We start from the raw sequence: 20,000 nt of genomic DNA on the forward strand, positions 1-20,000 counted from the left end.
AGAAATATATAATATTTAAACATGTAATATATGATATTTATTCATGCAGTATGTTGTTTTCAAACATGCGCTCTATAGTATTTCAACATATAGTATGATATTTAAACATATCTGTGGCATTTCAATATATTAGTATGTGATATTAAACTTGTATTGAGAAATATTTAAAACTTATGGAATTTACTTTATAAAACATTATCTAATGTTGTCCTATTCTAAGTTTGAAAATCCCAGCTTTTCCAGATTGTCATTTAGACATCTACTCACGTAATTAAGCGTACCTATGATTATTGGTATAAATGTATGTGCATATGTATTCTTTTCTACTCTAGGCACAGTCGATTAGATTGATCCCAGTACGCAACTGGTACTTAATTTATCGACCTCGAAAGGATGAAAGGCAAAGTCGACTCCGGCGGAATTTGAACTCAGAACGTAAAGACAGACAAAATACCGCTAAGCATTTTGCCCAGCATGCTAACGTTTCTGCCAGCTCACCGCCTTCGTGTGTATTCATGCATGTATATTTTGATTTATGTCCAAAATAATGATAAAATTTTGGTAAATTTTTTAATTATTTAAAAAAATAAACGAAACAAAGGCAGTGTATTTCAATGGGGATATCTTAAGAAAAGGGTCAATATTTCAGTGATTTATGCAACTAGAACAAATCCAGTTGAATTTGTTATGTATAATAGATTTTCTAAGTTCAATATAAGATCATAATAATAAACAAAATTGATTTTGCATTGCATAACAAAGCGTAACATAAAATGAATAATATATTACATTACATATCAGCTGCAATGTAAGTATTTCAATAAAATAAACAAAATGCACGTATATATATTTGTATACACATACCATATTTACTTGTGTGTGGACATTGCACTATTTTATGTTTGATTTGAACGGAAATAACTGGGATGTGACTTATACATGTGTGCAACTTATCCATAAGCAAATAAGGTATATATATATATATATATATACATACATACATGTACAAACACACACATATATTCATACATATATACATCACATCACATATATATATATGTGTGTGTGTTTGTGTGGAACCAAAAGCAACAGGCAAATGTAAGCGAGGCCCCATAACAAGCAATGTTTCATGTAATATAAAATCAAGGCCTGAAATCCAATGAAAAGGGTATGCATTGCTGTTGCGGGGCATACATTTTTGCATTGCGTTAGACTGCATTACAAATTGCAAATAAATAAATAAATAAATGAATGAATGAATAAATGAATAAATAAAGTAGAACTGGGAGAAAGAGATTTGTGAACGAGCTTTATGAATGACGGGAATGAGCTTTATAGACAAGGTTCTGTAGGAGAATCTGTCTTTGAGTTACATCAAAATTATTACAAGAAATATAATACACAATGAATATTTAAATGAAAAGAATTATCGGGGGATCAGTATTGGCATTCCGTGTTTGAAAGTTGAAGAGAAAAATGTTCTCTGCATGTATATATTCATATGTGCATATATATATAACGTGGGTGACCCATTAGGAATTAAAACTAACAGGCAAATTTATGAACAAAGGTAGAAAATATTACCAGCATTGCTAGAAACAAGAGTCAAAAAAATGACTCAATTACTCACAAAAAGATGAGTAATTTTTGTGGCTAATTGAGACATTTTTTTTACTCTTGTTTCTAGCAATGCTAGTACTATTTTCTACCCTTGTTTATATATATATATATATATATATATATATATATATATATATATATATATATATATATATATATATATATACATATATATATGTTTGCTTTTACATTCAGTTATAATTAAAATAATTTTACATTGATATGATGGGTGACTCCATACTTTTGTAGTGTACAAATTTATCATTCTTAACAAGAATATTATTGACAGCAGATATATATATATATATATATATATATAAAGAATGTATATGCATTATACATATGTGTACATATATACATATCAGTTAATTTATCAAAATTAGTTAATTAATCAGTTAATTAAGACAATTGCTGTTATTCCATTTAGTTAATACGAAATGGACTTAAAGAGATAAGTTATCAACTCAGTAATGAAGATAAGAAGATAATATCAAATATGATAATAAACACGTAATCAACAACAACACCAAGAACAACATTTAAAAGCAGGAGATCGATAAAAGCTGCCTCTGGATACTAGGAGAGGAAGGGTTCAATGCGGAGTTCATAAGGGTTCGATGAGGGGTACATATGGAGCCTGAATGACAACAACAACAACAACAACTACAACTACAACAGTAATAAGCTCATCAGATGTAGTAGGAATAATAATAACAAGAAGAAGAAAGGCTGTTTAATGTTATGTGCAGGTGTGTGTTTGTGTACACGCGCGTGTGTGTGTGTAGTTATATGCATGTGAATGTATGTGTATGAGAGTGTGTGTTTGTGTGTGAATATATACATGTAAATGCCTGTGTATGAGAATGTATGCATACATGTATATGTGTGTGCATATGTATGCAGTTATGTACATTAAATATGCATGAAAATGTGTGTGTGTATGTATGTGGTTATATGCATCACTACTTTTTAAACCTGAGGTGTATAACAGGGAGGCTCATTCATAGGAGAAACGGGTTGAGTGATAGCTGAGAAAAAGGGAGGTTTGTATAAACTTGATTTAAATATAATTGTTTGGAGAGGTTCTAATGTAGATATATCCCAATCTCCAGCATTTTTCTGTTTGCATAGGTGGAGAGGTTCTTCTCCAGGCAAGGAGGTACTATCTTTTGTCATGCATTTCATCCCTGTCATTGGCTCAAATCTTGTTCCTCCTTTTGTCCCATAAACACAAATAAAGGAATGTTGCTGTTGATGATATCAATGCTGTTCATACTGTTCTTCTTGTTTGTATTCAAATTGATGTATTAATACTTCCAATGCTATACTCCTGTCTCTTGTATTGTACAAATATAAGTATCTAAGTTTGAAATTTTGTCTGTGTTTGATGTTGTTTTTCAAATTATTTGGAAATGATTTGAGTGTATGTATGTCTACATTACTGCCATTGTCACGTCAATTGATTGATAGATACCAACAAAGATGGGTTATAGTAAGAGAGTGTGAGTGATATATATATATATATATATATATATATATATACATATCACTCTTGCAATGCAGAAATATGTTCTGAGGTGGTCATCTTGTCTTGAAATATGAGTGATACATTGAAAATGGCCATTTATCAAAATGCTTAGATAGTTTAAAAGTGTCTAATGACAAACTTTCCTCGACATCAAATAATAGCAGTGGACATTGAAATATTCTGACACCCTTTAGTGGTAAAAAGGATCAAAAGAAAAATGTTTTTTATGAGGAAACCCCAGAGAAAATATCTGGGACGTTGTTGTTCACTACGAACAACAACAACAACAATGACAATGATAACAACAACAACATCACCATCACCAACAATAATAGAAATGACAATTATAATAATTTTTTTACATTGGAACAAAGCAATACATTTCAGAGAGAGAGGGTTGTTGATGAAATCAACTCCAGTACTAGACCTAAAGGCATGAAAGGATGAAAGGCAAAGTCCACCTTGGTAAGATATAAACTCAGAACATAAATGAACGAGACGAAACACCATGAGGCATTTCATCCATCACTGTAACTGAATCTGTCACAATTATTTTTATCAGGAAATAAAAAAGAAAATCACATGCTTGAGACATGCATCATTACTTTTAGTTTCCCCATTGTATTTTAAAGGGGGAATAACACCATCAGACAGCCAGTCATGCATATATGTCAGTAATGGATGGGTAAACAATAGAGCACGAAGAAAGCAGCAGCAGCAGCAGCAGACCAAACATTGCCATCTACAGGAAACTGGGAGACTGTACCAAGTGCGAGCAAGTGCAATATGCAGGATCTATGGAGGCAACAACATTGATAGCAGTTCTACATTTAGTTCTTTATGCACACTCATGTTGCAACAAGCAACAGTTTCTGTGCACACATGTATTTATGCATCATACACACATACATGTGTGTATATATATATACATACATATATACATATACACATACATACATACACATACATATATATATATATATATATATATATATATATATATATATGTATGTATTAAATATATATATGTATATATGTATATATATATATATATATATATATATATATATATATATATATATATATATATATATATATATATATATATATATATATATGTATGTATATATGTATGTATATATGTATATATATCCACCTTCTTTCCTTCATGGTCCTTTTCAGTGCATTGGATCAGGGTTATCTTTGATTTCAGTTGATGTTAAGTGGATGAGAGACAAGTTTTCCCCTGGATGGTATGCTAGTCTATTGTAACCTTTAGGTACCATGAGGAAGTACAATTCACCACCATAAGCAGAAAATGAGGATTACCATAAAATTATTTTGTATGGATTTGACAGGAGGTCACAAATGTGTAAGGCAAAGCTATTATTGATTAAAATCAATAATTACTTCAAGCCTGGTTCTCATTTATCAACTCTGGAGAGAAGACAGAATTCGAGATTTGGACTTGCTCACTGAGTCAGGACAGAACTGATTCATCTGCCGTTTTACCATTTCCTTTACTGCCGACTTCTTTTGTTTTGGAAATAATAATATTGCTCATGGGTAGAAAGCCCAAGATTCCTGTTGTTGCCTAATGCCAGGTTAATCCTGATTGTCACAGACCTTTCATTGGAAGCATTCCACCTGAATGGTCATCTTTATCCATATTTATGTACCAGATTCCTTCCACCAATACATTGGTGTATGTGTATGTGTGTGTGTGTGTGTGTGTGTGTGTGTGTGTGTGTGTGTGTGTGTGTGTGTGTGTGTGTGTGTGTGCGTGTGAGCGTGTGTGTGTATGTACAGAGGTGAAGTCAGGGGTGAATTATGCCTGCTTAATCTACAAAAAAAAAAATAAAGTATTTTGCAGTTGATGCATAGTAAACAGACTAACCTTCACAATTTTATTGAATTAAGTGCATATTTTGCCATGAGAGGAAAATGTTACTATCGATCTATTTTATCAAAGGTAGGCACTGCCTACCTTGCCTACCCAGACGGTACGTCCCTGTTGAGAGTATATATATATATATATACATATTACTATATAGTTAGTTATTAATTAGCAGGAGGAAAATGACATATTCAGTTCAATGTTAGATGTGTCTAATTTCCCTTGATTTGCAGAACCTGAGGTTGAAGCATGGGTTAGGCATCTTTTCCCAGTGTATTAGTGTCTCACTTCTACTTAGAATCCAATGAAAACTGAGGACAAGCTCCAATGCACTGCAAAACCTCTTACAAAGAGGCTGTTGAGATCAAACAGGAAGGAACATTGGATGCAGAAATACTTGTGTGTGCATACATAAACATACACACAGACACACGCATGTACATACATATACATACATAAATATATACATATATAAATATATACACATACATATGTATATATATATATATATATATATATATATATATATATATATATATATATATATATATATATATACACACACATATAAATACATATATATATTTATTTTTATATATATATATATGAAATAAAAATAAACACTTTTTTCCCTGTTACCTGAGAGCGGAATCTCTTAGGTGAAGAGATGCGTATAAATCTTGCAACTCCATCCTTTAATTTTTTTTTTTTAGATAAGAAATAAAAAAAAAGTGAAAAAAAGAGAGAGAAAGAAAAGAAATGTGTTAGAAAATAAATCACAAGAAAAAAAGCAAAATAAAAGTATCATTCATTTAAAGAAATATCAATTGAGCAGGCAATGATTTCAGACCACAACATCACATGTGAATACTTTTATACATTTGTAATGCTTCATAGCATTGGGATAAAAAAAAACATAATTTAATATTCTTTTAATGAAGGAAAAAGAAAACATAAATTCTGAATGCGTACATGATGTTTTGATATATATGATCTGAGGAGTTTGTTTTTCATATTATACACCTCTAGAAGGTAATATACAATTATTACATAATGCTAACTATTCATATTGATGTAAAATGTATATATATACATTAATTTAGAATGGGGAAATTAATAATAGGATATTGAAAAATTATGGAACAGCTATAATCATAAGAAAATCATATGGAAAATACATATGTGTATTCACCTCTTATACCACCTTATTTTATGATTACACACAAACACACACATATACACAGAGAAAGATATAAGGATGAGTGCATATTGTATTGGCATATACACTTTTAGTGAATGTATGTATATGTAATTTTCCCTTTTATTGCCAATGAATGTGAATATATACATACATGCACACACACTCATGTGTTATGTAACCTCACTGCAGTACCCCACCTTGCCTGTATTTAGCAATTCTCAAAAACATAAATGTAATCACATGAATTCAATAAATATAAATTGCTTTAAAAAGATGCCAACAAAGTTCTTCAGTTGGTTTGGTAATATTGGTTTCCTCAGAACTGTTGTGTCCAACTAATTTCAACCAAAATGGGTTGAAACTGAGTTTTATTAAAATTCACATACATATGAAAAAAAACAAAAAAAAACAAAGATATATGGAACCTGAAAGTTATATAAGTCTATGGTTTGTACCTTGAAGAGATGTGCGCTACATGGAATTTCAGCTGCCTAGGGGTGGGGCCGAGACTGCATATGTGTGCACATTTACATACAATCACCTTTGTATATAACTATTGGAATTTCCAAATATTCTTATATCAGTCACTGGCTAAATTGGGTCTGAGGTTTGTATATTTATGTACCTTATTCCCACCTCACACCCGATCCCTCTGCTTTACTCATTTGTACCTTAAAGGTTCACCCTGACACTTGATTGCAGTGGCGGACTGGGTCTAAAAATACTGGTTGCCAGGAGACTAAGGGGGACCAGCCACAACTACGATGCTATCATTTAATTTTTTTTCTTTTTTGTTAAAAGTATTTTTTTTAATTGTCTACAAACACAGCCAAACTGAAATAATTAACGCATTCTCCCAGGAGTGAATAAAAAAATTCTCAAACTTGAAGGGATGGGTCCCTTCGATATTAACATGGGCCCTATGTATGGATTCTAATGGCGCAGGGGCCCATTTGCCATCGGGCAAGCGGGCAACCTGTCCAGTCCGCCACTGCTTGATTGCCATTATCTTTTCTATTGATCTCAAGCCCTTCTTGACCATTCCAACCCAGGCATAAGAAATTGATGTTAAAATGGAAATGAATGTAATATGTGTGTGTGTGTGTGTGTGTGTGTGTGTGTGTGTGTGTGTGTGTGTGAATGTATTTATGTGAATGCGTTCATATTCTAGTCTTCATGCGTGTTCACTGAGTGTAAACAACGGCCTTGCTATATCCTTTGCCCTTACAGTCCAGGCTTCTTGGTGTATCGAGACATGTCATGTGACCTTTGTAAACAAAAGACTCATTCAGGTGTTGTTTACATCCCATTCTCCACAAAGCCTTGACTGAACCTGTTATTGTTTCGTAGACTGAGGGATTATTATCATGCTTGGAAGCAGGTGAGGATTGGCATCAGGTGCCTGGTTATAGAACTCTGCTCCACTGAAATCTAATCTGAGACCAATGCAAGCATGGGAAACACTTAAGATGATTACGCAACTCCTGGTCTTTAGTAAATTCTTTAATTTCATATTATTCTCCATCCTTGTCTAATGCTTTATTGTGAGACATTTCTATAATGAGTTCTAAAATCAGATCGTTAGTATTGCTGTGTCAAAGTGAAATCAAATCTTAACATACATGCATACACACACACATGCACATTAACCACCCCCACACAAACATTGACACTGTATACACACATAATACATACACATACACATTAACCACACACATTCCCACACAAACACTGACACTATGTACATACATAATGCACACACACAGACATACAAAAAAAACATACACACATGTATACACACATGCATATATATACATGTTTATATAAACACATGCACACATACATACACAGCACATACCTACATCAACATGTGCTCCTGTATTACAATCAACTCTGTAACCACGGGGTCAAATTTCTTTAAATAGACTTTTATTGTGAAGTTACATGATGCAATGCTGCTTATATGATATGTTAACCTTTTCTTTTTAAAGGTTACCAGCATTGAATAATTTCCATCTGCCACAGCAGCGGCAGTAGCAGCAGCAGCGGCAGTAGCAGCAGCAGCAGCAGCACCGCCGCCACCATTACTAATGTCAAGGTCAGCAGTACTTCTGTTACGATCTCTCTCTATTTTGTTTGTGATTTCGACCCCTCGTCTCTAAAGTACCCCCCACCTCACTGATGGGACCCCAAACTTCAACATTCGAATGGTAATCACTACACCAATCATCATTAACCACCAACGCCACTCACCACACCTGTTGCCAGCAACCCCACTCCGCCTACTACTACTACTACCTTATGAAGCACTATATATATATACATATATATATACATACACACACACACACACACATATATATATATATATATGTGTGTGTGTGTGTGTGTGTAAACTGAAAAAACTTGACTCCGTCAGTCACGAATGACCCTGGGTGCACGTAAGCGAACACACAACCTAGGGTTGTTTTTGTGAAAGACCAGCAGTCGCCCATGCACACCAGCCCCCCCTCTCCACGCCACCGATGTGATTGCTGGAGTCGGTGTTCAAGCTCTGGTATGAAACCAATCAGCAAGCAAAAGCAGGTCCAAAGAACTGAGTTAAATCAATAAATTCTTTTCCATCGTTGATTCAGAAAAATTTATAATCCCCACCTTGTCTCCAATTTATGCAAAATTACGCAAAATAATACGAATACAATAAACAGGCAAATAATATTTTAATTATAGTATTGGCATGATTTAAAATGTTTTCAAGGGACATAACTCTACAAAAGATTGTCAAAATATGAGTTAATTCCCTTTGATATATTTGAAAATTTACAATTTTCACACCCCCCCTTTTTTTCTTACTAATGTATGCCAGACTGGTTTTTAAACTGAAAAGTACCAGCTCCATCTCACGAAACATTTTTCTCCACAACTCTTAATTTACGAGGAGAAGGAATAGAATTTGTAGCCATATTCTTTCCCCGCTATGGTGCTGCACAGTAATTTGGCAGCCTCGATGCTAACGCGGCAACCCGCCTTCACATCTGAGAAACAACGCTTTTAACCACTCTCTCAGTAATTAACGATACCCCTTCTTCTTAAAACAATTTACAGTAGTATCTCATTCCGAAGCATATTAAAACAAGTAAATGTTTATTTTAGCTGCAACAATCTAAGCACTGCCGATTTCTTCCGCAAAATCGGGCCAACTGCGGCCCGGCTGAAGCATGAGCCTTTCGAGAAGAGGTGGATATTGCTGGCCATTCTTCACAGCCACACCTTTGCAATTCCGTTCACGAGGCACAGCTAGAAACACCCTTTGTTCTGGGGTGTACAACCCACTACTCCTTCCCACCCCATCTTCTGCTGCTTAATCCCCACCCCCCCTTTTTTTTTTCTCTTTTTCTTTGTTTCCTTTGTGAGGTAGTTATGTTTTCCTCCTCTCTCGATAATTTAATCGTTTATACTTTTAATCATTTTTACTTTCTTTTCTTCCAGTAAAAATATGTTGTTAAAAAACGAAAAACAAAGCCCAGTTCTCCACTTAATCATAAATTCTGGACACATATATCCAGACCCAAATGAACAACAGTAGTCGGTGTTAGTTCTGCCGTTTTACCATTTATCTACGTCACTTATAGACTAATAATATGTGACAATGAAGTCTCAATGGGTATTTCGATCTGCAAGAAATGACAGCCAAATATCCTCAAATCGTATTAGTGAAATACCGAGGTAATTGTACCTAATACAGTCACACCAACCCCCGCAATACAAATGATTGGTTTTTAATTAAATTGGAACTCATTATTAAAGAGATGAGACGGGGAATTGAAAAGTACGAGACAAAATGCGTTGTAGTTTACACCATAAGGATTTAGAGACTTCGAGAGAACGCGAAAGAATTCGTTTTTAATAGTCGAACTTAAAGCTATAGTTAACAGCAGGTAAATATCAAGTAAAAAGTTTCGATGGTGGTAAGAACAAAGATTCTAAGATGGATACAGAAGCTCTAAGACTCTAAGGATTGGCTTTGGTCCAAAGGCAGAACATTTTGTGGTATTTAGTTACATCCCGTTTCCTGCAGGAGTTAAGTTTTAATTTTATCTCCTATTATCGAAAAAAGATTAAAGAAAAAAAAAAAAAAACCCTCAAAACTACCAATAATATATAGAGTCGATTAAATCGATTACATCCAATCTCACTCAGATTCCATGGCTTTGGAATATTCTTATCTTCCCCTACCATATTTTTTTCTTTTCGCATTTTCGCGTCACGAGTTCGAGCCCGATCCCTTTCAATAATGTTATTTATTCCGTCGAGGCCCCTTAAATACAAGCGGAACTCTAAGGATAAAAGTTGTCTTCTTTAACCTGTAAAATATGAAGACATCATGGAGACTGAGATGTATGAGTTGTCCCAACCAAATGAGATAATATTCTATTCAAGTGAAAAATACTCGACCTGCTAGAAATAGCAATCAAATTTATCTTCCCCAACTCACAGCTTACCAACTTTTTAGACAATTTCAGTATATATCAGAATACATTGGATAATTTGGAGTATAATATGTTTATAAGAAAGCGACTAAAATAGTCACGACTAGAATGTTTTAATCATAAATCTACTTAATTAGGGCCAATTAGTGATTAAACACGAAATTCATTAACAATTTGTGTCCCACTTATAAATGTAATTTTCAGAAACTACAAGCGGCATAACTCTATTCTAACCTAAACGATTGTGTAATTCGCTTTGACTTATTTCCCTTTATGTTCTGTTATTTTAAGTCTGCTTTCCACTCGTTTTCTCTTTCCCATTCTCGTCAGAATCTCCGCAAATCTACGAAACCTACTCATCGAGTCTGGTTAATTTTCTCCTGGCCTTGGGAACAATAACTACTTTATCTGTTGCTGTCGCCATTTTTGGCATTCGTATTTGTCTTACTTTGACTGGTGGAAGAGTGGTGGTTTTGTGATACATGTGAGAAAACACACACACACACACACAAATGCTTAAGGCCTGACGAGAAACTATCAGCTAAAAATGGAGCTTCTATCTATTGTTTAAGCTAATAGCTTCCACAATGTAATAAACCATTCTTTTTGTTACAGAATGTGAAGCTGTTGACTTGCCAGAGAGAAAATAAGCAATGAAACAACTACAGGGAGATGGAATTCGACCCCCAGACGTCGAGACATAAACAAACGGATGCACCTCCAGACAGTCTGTTGTAATATTGGATGTTCCTAGTTCGTATAAAACGAAACTTCACACATGTTGACGAAAGTCAGAACTAATCGTTGGTTACAGTTTCCCAATGGAGCAATCACTGGTTCACCCTATTTATGGTGATGCGACGAACCATCTTCGCACCTAAAGCAGAACAAACACCAAAAAGTATTTTTGTTCTAAAGCAAAGTTTAATTTTTTTTTTTAACGATGTTTATATCTTTCGCCTGTATACATTATGAATGCTATACATACAGATACATGCAATTTATCCACATCTGGCTGACTTTCGCTTGCCTACATCTGCAGCGAAGGCGTACGGCTCATTGGTTAGGGAGTTGCACTCACGATCACAAGATCGACTTCTGGACCGAGTGGTCCGTTGTGTTCTTAAGCGAAACATTTCATTTTACGTTGTTCCAGTCCACTTGGCCGTAAATGTGACTGACCAGCGTCCCATTCAGGTGGACTGCTGTGATTCCAGTCACTTATACTCCGTGGAAACTGAATAACCGACCTGATGAGTCCTGGGGCCCGAGGCAGAAAACATGCTCACTTATATGCATTAATATATATATCGAATTGCTTCGGCACAGGTTCCATCTAAATTTTAGCCTTTGTCAATTTAAAGCTAAGATAGGAGACTCTTGGAAAAGGCACGACAGTCTGAGATGTGGAACCGTAAGCATATAAAGTGAACTTCTTAATCGAACAGTCACACATAGTTTTGTTCCTTCACACAAATACTGCCCTCTCGGATGTTCTCTCGGATGCTCGCCTCACTCCCGACCCTTGTGTGCAGATGTTTACCAACACAAAATGATTATCAACTGTATCAGTGTTAGCAGCGTGTGAGGAGGACCTGGACAGCTTAAGCACTTCTGACTAGTTAGTAAAATAAATTAAGAGGATGTTAATTTTGCTGTACATAAGATCACATTAGTAACCACAAAGATTTTTTTTTTAGTGTCTATGCACTCACACACACACACACACACGTGCATGTTTGTGTGTGTGTGTGTGCATATCTATTTGGCCATTTTATGCACAACTGTAGAACATATCTGTTTACGAGTGCATATCTCTTTGGCCATTATCAGTAATTGATAAACGTACATAATCAAATGACATATGATATTTGTTGATTCCTAATTAACTTAATTACATCCAAAGCTGAATATTTGGTTTCTTTTCTCTCTGAAACTTTTGATGTTCTTTGATCCACGAGAAAAAACCCGGATGGAAACCAAAATTTAGTGGCTGAGAGAAGTTGTTTTTAATTTCTTTATTTTTTTTCTGCTTTGTTTTACCTAATTTTAATAAGTGGAGAAATGCTACAAACACACACACACACACACACACACACACACATACACATATACAATGGTCTTTCAGTTTTCATCTACAAAAATCCACTTGTAAGGCTTTGGCCAGCCCAGGGTTATAATAGAGGACGCTGGTCCACCTGCAATAGTCGAGGGATTACTGTAGTAGAGAATGGTTTTATACTTTTTATCAATTTCATAAGGATGAAAGGTGAATATAGATCCTGGCATGGCTGTGTGGTAAACAGCAGAAGTGAGCTAGAACGTTAAAACTTAGTGCCCATGGCCAGCAGAGGTCAATCTGTGCCAAGCGGCTTCACTCTGCACGCTTTAGCTTTGTTACTATGGCAACAGTCCGGATAGTTATTGATCGGACCACATCTGAATGAGAAGAGAAGTGGTCAGTGGATGGAAATGTGACCTACGAGAGAGGCAGAAGATGAAATATGTGGCTGTCTTTGAGAGAATAAGGTGACATCTCGTCTCTTGGACTTTGATTTCTCTCTGATTAACTCTGATTAATGCAACAATAATTCACAAACAGTTCCTCCATTTTGATTGTTTTGTTCATGGAAATATTTCCTGCTTTCCTTCCTGGAATGCCTAGGCATGTCTTAGGTTCCTACATCTAGCTATGGTTTGCTGTATGCTCTCTCTTTCTCTCTCTCTCTTACTCTCTCTCTCTCTCTCTCTCTCTTTATATATATATATATATATATATATATATATACTCTTTACTCTTTTACTTGTTTCAGTCATTTGACTGTGGCCATGCTGGAGCACTGCCTTTAGTAGAGCAAATCGGCCCCAGGACTTATTCTTAGTAAGCCTAGTACTTATTCTATCGGTCCCTTTCGCTGAACCGCTAAGTGACAGAGACATAAACACACCAGCATCGGTTGTCAAGCAATGTTGGGGGGACAAACACAGACACACAAACATGTACACACACATACATATATACAACGGGCTTCTTTCAGTTTCTGTCTACCAAATCCACTCACAAGGCTTTGGTCGAGCCAAAGCTATAGTAGAAGACACTCGCCCGAGGGGCCACGCAGTGGGAACGAACCCGGAACCATGTGGTTGGTAAGCAAGCAAGCTACTTACCACACAGCCACTCCTGCGCCTATATATATATATATATATATATATATATTGTATATATACACACACACACACACACACACACACACACATATATACACACACTCACATGCACACAACAAGAATGAAATATTAATCGAAGGATCTCCCTTTAATCTGTGAAGGAAACTCTTTTCTAAGCAGCAAAGATAATAGCTTCCCAAACTTTTTCTATCTTGTTCTTAGCCTCGTTACTCAGCTGCTGGAACAACCCCTCCCACCTCCATGGCTAATTAGTTTACAAAGGCTGTCAACGACTTCTAGAGAGCTTGCCATATAATTGAAAGAATTCATCCTATGTGATGTGTATTATCAATTTATTAAGACCAGCTAAATTAATTGAATTTTCTTCATCCTGTTCTGCAGAGCAAGTTGTGTTCTTCTTAATTGAATGGCAGTAAATTTATTTGCAGTTTTCACAAGAGAAGGTGTGACCGTGTTGTTAGAAGTCTTCCAAGCACACAGTTCTGGACTGGTTTAGTCTCACACTGCATGGTGCCTGGGGTCAAGTGTCTTCTACTATAGCCCCGGTTGACAGAAACTGAAAGAAACCTGTTGTATACATTTGTACTTGCGTGCGTGTGTGTTTGTGTCTGTCTTTGTCCCCCACCAGCGCCTGATAATCGGTGGTGGGTTCACCTCTGTTGATTTGTTTACCTTTCTATTGATACCAAATGCAAGAATTTCCCACCAGTTGACTTTTGACTTGGATTTCATATCAGAACATTGTTATTGACAAATGACACAGTAGGGTGTGTGTATGTGAGTTGTATGTTGTTTTGTGTGCGTGTGTGATGTGCTGTTTGTATTTGTGTTTAAGTGTGCGTGAGAGTGTGGGTGTGTGTGGGAGGGTATAGCATTTCAAGGTCGTCAGTTCACACAATGTAGCTGCGTGTTTGAGTTTGTGCCTTCGTGATGTAGAGAAGCTGATTGGTGTCAGTTACAACATTTTCAGGACATGTGCGTGGATTTGTATTTATATGCAGAAATGAAGAGAGAGATCATGAGAGAGACAGAGAGAGTAAGAGAAAGAGAGAAAGTGCTTGGGAGAGGGAGAGAGAGAGAGTAAGAGAAAGAAAAGAAAAGATAGAAAGAGAGAGAGAAAGTGCTTGGGAGAGAGAGAGAGAGAGGGAGCGCTTTAAAAGTTCCCATGAGTAACTTTTCTTCCTTTGTGTCTACCCATCTTCGTGTTTTAGATTTTATCTGTAAGGAAACAATAATAAGCAAACAACAGCTCATTTATTTTAATACTCTTGTTGTTGTTGCTGCTGCTGGTGGGCTGCGGATAAGTCTAGCAAGTGCAGTTGATATAGTCTGGTGATAAATATACGTATATAGGATCTACTGTATATATGCATGTTTGTATATGTATACACAGATGTATGTATGTATGTATGTATGTATGTATGTATGTATGTGTGTATGTGTGTATGCATGAATGTGTGTGTCTAAAACGTAAAGGAATAAGGAATTGGAATCCAGGCAGTAACCTTATTAGCACTTTCATACAATCCAGATCTGGCTAACCACATCAAATGATAGGGAACACAGAGAATTGTTTAAGGTAAACAATTAAGTGATACTTCACTTGGCAGGTAAATCAATACCTTCGTTTTATACACCCACATGGGTGAAATCTTGAACAAAGCTGTATAGGAATGTCTACTAGGGATGAATATACCAACACTGGTTGTCTACTAGGGATGAATATATAATGTGGCTGAATTGAATTAAATGCACATAAATACCGCATCAAAGGACATTAGGACACTCATGGACACTCATGGAGCAGAAACATGTGGCAGATTGCAATTTAATGAGAATAATACCATAATAAATAAATTTTGAAGATGTATAATTCGCCTTTCTTCTTGATGTCTTAATCATATACATACATACATACACACATATATACTTATATATATATATATATATATATATATATATATATATATATATAATGTGGCACTCTGTCGGTTATGACGACGAGGGTTCCAGTTGATCAGATCAACGGAACAACCTGCTCATGAAATTAGCGTGCAAGTGGTTGAGTCCTCCACTGACATGTGCACCCTTAATGTAGTTTTCGGGGAGTTTCAGCACCACCACCACCAACAACATTGTCATCATTATCATCATCATCATCATCATCGTATGTTGAAGCAGAGTTTTTTTTGGGTTTTTTTTTTGTCCCAGAGCAGGCTAGAGGTCCTCTTGATCCTATGATGTCCCCCACCCTACCACCTTGATCTTCAACCACTTCATAAAGGGTTTTCTGGGTGTGTATTAATGTAATATCAGCAGTTGAGGAGTTGCCCTGTACGCAGAGACCTTATGAATCTATGTTATCTCTGTTCATCTTGGGGGGGGGGGATGGGGGGGGTAACATGATCGATAGAGCAGGAAGAAGAGAGGGTGGTGGCAGAAGTTGAAGGTGGGGGGAGGGGGGTAAAGGAAAGCATAATAGAAGTAGGGTGATGGGCAGGAAATGTGAGAGGAAGAGGAGGAGTAGGAGTAGGAGGAGTAATGCTCACACACATACACACACAAATCTATCTAATCTTTTATCTTTTACTTGTTTCACTCCTCAGACTGTGGCCATGCTGGGACCACCTTGAAGAATTTTTAGTCGATCGAATTGACCCCGGTACAAATTGTTCTTCAACCCTGATACTTATTTTATTTGTTTCTTTTGTTGAACTGCTAAGTTATGGGGATGTAAACATACCAACACTGGTTGTCAAGTGGTGGTAGCGGGACAAATGCAGACACAAAGACACACACACATATACACATATGATGGGTTTCTTTCAGTTTCCATCTACCAAATCCACTCACAAGGCTTTGGTCGGTCTGAGGCTATAGTAGAAGACACTTTCCCAAGGTGCCACGCAGTGGGACTGAACCTGGAACCATGTGGTTGGGAAGCAAGCTACTTACCACACAGCCACGCCTGCACCTATTCACACAACACAACCATACATGCATATATTCATATGAATGTGTGTGTGTGTGTGTGTGTGTACATGCGCACACACACACACACACACACACACACACACCATGAGGATGAAGTCCGTACTGATAACGAGATGCTGATATTTGAGTTGATATGTTGATGCTTATGATTCTGCGTAAGAAGATCAGACTCTGAATGGAAAAGACATAAAGAATAAGAAACTGATCAGAGGAACCGATGAAGAACTCTTGGAAATTGGCGAAAGAATGGAAGCGTTTGTCTGGTAATTGCAGACTCGAGTTACAAAACTTATTATTTTCAATTAAGGATGGCAAATCTCTCTAATTTTGAGCATCTTTTTGGATAATGAAGAATAGCATGAAAGTGAGAGAGAAAAAAAAAAAAAAGACAAATGTTTGTAACAAGATTATTTTCCATACATTTTCATAAGTGTGTGTATGTATATCATCATCATCATCATCGTTTAACGTCCGCTTTCCATGCTGGCATGGGTTGGACGGTTCGACTGGGGTCTGGGAAGCCAGGAGGCTGCACCAGGCTCCAGTCTGATTTGGCAAGGTTTCTACAGCTGGATGCCCTTCCTAACGCCAACCACTCCAAGAGTGTAGTGGGTGCTTTTTACGTGCCACCAGCACAGGGGTCAGAGGAGGCTGGCAACGAGACTCCTCCCTCCCTCTACTTCTCCTCCTCCACTCACAATGTTTTGGTTGGCCTAGGGCTATAGTAGAAGATACTTGCCCAAGGTTGCCTTGCGTTAGGACTCAACCCAACATCACATGGTCAGAACCAAACTTCTTAACCACACAGCCATGCATGCATCTATGTATCTACACATATATATCAAATAAGCTTCAGCACAGTTTCTTTTCCCTAAATTTCAATTGCAAGTCTTCGGTGACCTCAAAGCTATTTTAGAACACAATTTTCTTTGGTGTCACACAATGGGATTATACCTGGAATCATGCAATTACACATTGAACTTTGGTGTTGTTGTTTTTGTTCTCTTCTAGCACATTCTTCTCTTCCAGGCAGCCGTAACCAAAGTTCTTTACCTGCCCCCACCCGACCACCAAACTACTCCAGCCATCCTACTCCTCTTAGTTGCTTTCAAGTACTGTAGAGCAGAAAACACGGGGTTAAGCATAATCTCTTTTCAAAAGATAAAAGTATTAATAAAATTGTATTAGCATTATGTTATTTGGAAGAAGTGGGTCACAGGGAAATATACAGAGCTTTGTATATTGAAAAGCTGATAAGATGGAGTCGAGATAAGGTATGGTATATATTTAGTATCATATTCCCACACATTCAGTCATTTTGTTGTTGTTTAGTCTCAGCTTTGATCAAGCAAACCCAATGATCAAACGCAGTCCACTCTCGCATTTTCAATCTCTTCTAATGTCTTTCGGCCTACATTATCAGTGAGAGGAAATTTCACTGGAAATATTTTTGCCATAGGAAAATTCGCTGAAAGAAATTTCGCTGTAGGAAAAATTCACCATAACAAATAAATAAATGAATAAATTGCAAACATCTAAAAAGATTAGCTGTTTTCTTAAAATGGCAACTTTCATATGTTTTAAATGAGCTCATAACGTTTTCTTTAATGATTGATGTTGAATAAAGACTTGCTTATCTAATGCTTTTATAAAGCTTTTTATTATTCTTTTCTTTTTCTATTTTCAAAAAAGCTGATGTTACATTCTTAACCAATGTCCATTTCACAAATTTGTCTTACAGCAAATTGGAAAATTTGCTGAAATTTCTTGCAATTTCTTAAGGCAAATTTTCTCACAGCAAAAATATATAAAGTGAATTTTCCAGAAACATACATTATCTTTTGTTTGAAACCATTATTATCATCATTATTATTATTATTAATATTATTTCTCTTTATCACAGGTTTTGTTGGAGCTCCTGGAGTCTTGCATACGGAGTGGGCTTACTACCTATGGTACCATGCTATCCATTCTTTTCAGCTATCTAATACTTTCCCGGTCGGTGGCGGCGGCGGCAGCATTGTCATTGGCATCGGCGGCGGCATTGTTGGCGTCATTATTATTATTAAGGGGGTGAGCTGGCAGACTCGTTAGTACGCTGGACGAAATGCTTAGCGGTATTTTGCCTGTTGCTACATTCTAAGTTCAAATTCTGCCGAGGTCAACTTTGCCTTTCATCCTTTCGGGGTCGATAAATTAAGTACCAGTGAAACACTGGGGATCGATTTAACTGACTAGTTAGTCTCCTCCCCCACCCAAATTTCAGGCCTTGTGCCTCTAATAGAAAGGATTATCATTATTATCATTATTATTATTATTATTATTATTGAGGTGGAAAACTGGCAGAACTGTTAAAATGCCAGGTAAAAATGCTAGTTGGCATTTCGTCCGTCTTCATGTTTTGGGTTCAAATTCCACCAGGGTTGACTTGGCCTTTCATCATTATTATTATTATTATCATTATTGTTGTTGTAAATGATGTGAGTTAATGGGCCTGCTCTGAGCATACACCCGGAGTTGGAAAAAAAAAGGAAAGGAAAAAGGCACCTGCCCCATGGGTTTTATGGGGGTTTTTCACTGAGCAGCCCTTGAATATCTCCTCCCTATTGAGGATTACACCCTGTTGATTTGTTTCTTTTTTAATTTTCTTACTCTTGTTTACATACAAAACCCACACAACACACACTCACAAACATTCTTTATTTTGTTCTGCACTGTCCATAATGTTTTTCTTAATGTAAACCCTTGAGGTTAATAAAGAAATCATTATTATTATTATCATCAATATTATTATTATTATTATTGTGTTTGTTTTGGGTTATGTTGTGTTTGAACCTCTCTCTCTCTTGAATTTATTCTAAAACAGCTAATTTAATCATGGCCTCCACAGTCAAAGGGGACATAACTCTAATTTTCTTTCTTTCCAGCCTTCCACTTTTTGCATCAACCTTCTTGTTTTTTGTTCTCATAATTTCTCACGTACCAGTATCCTGGTTTTCAAACAGACCAGAGCTTGTGGATTGCATGGAGACACAGTGTGTGTTATAAAAACCTGCCGCGGCCATGCTAGAGCACCGCTTT

At 36.2% G+C, this 20,000-nt stretch overlaps 1 protein-coding gene and 1 long non-coding RNA gene across 12 annotated transcripts in view; one reads left to right on the forward strand and one right to left on the reverse strand.

Moving 5' to 3' along the window:
* LOC128248684 (uncharacterized) overlaps window positions 1–12,371 on the forward strand; it is a 34,575-nt gene extending 22,204 nt beyond the window's left edge. The window contains exons 2-3 of the long non-coding RNA XR_008264840.2: window positions 8,238–8,344; window positions 11,352–12,371. This is a non-coding gene — a long non-coding RNA (uncharacterized LOC128248684). The remainder of the gene's footprint in view (window positions 1–8,237; window positions 8,345–11,351) is intronic.
* The window catches only part of LOC106869147 (5'-AMP-activated protein kinase subunit gamma-1), a 481,652-nt gene that overhangs the window by 238,946 nt on the left and 222,706 nt on the right, over window positions 1–20,000 (reverse strand). For 5 of the 11 annotated variants that reach the window (XM_089357011.1, XM_089357006.1, XM_089357010.1 and 2 more), the window contains exon 3: window positions 5,685–5,738. The exons of the other annotated variants lie outside the window; for them this stretch is intronic. In XM_089357011.1, coding sequence (XP_089213137.1) covers window positions 5,685–5,738 — 54 coding nt within the window. The remainder of the gene's footprint in view (window positions 1–5,684; window positions 5,739–20,000) is intronic. 11 annotated transcript variants of the gene reach the window in all.

This window comes from Octopus bimaculoides, chromosome 9 (assembly GCF_046866305.1).
Source record: "Octopus bimaculoides isolate indiv1 chromosome 9, ASM4686630v1, whole genome shotgun sequence".
Classification (NCBI taxonomy): domain Eukaryota; kingdom Metazoa; phylum Mollusca; class Cephalopoda; order Octopoda; family Octopodidae; genus Octopus; species Octopus bimaculoides.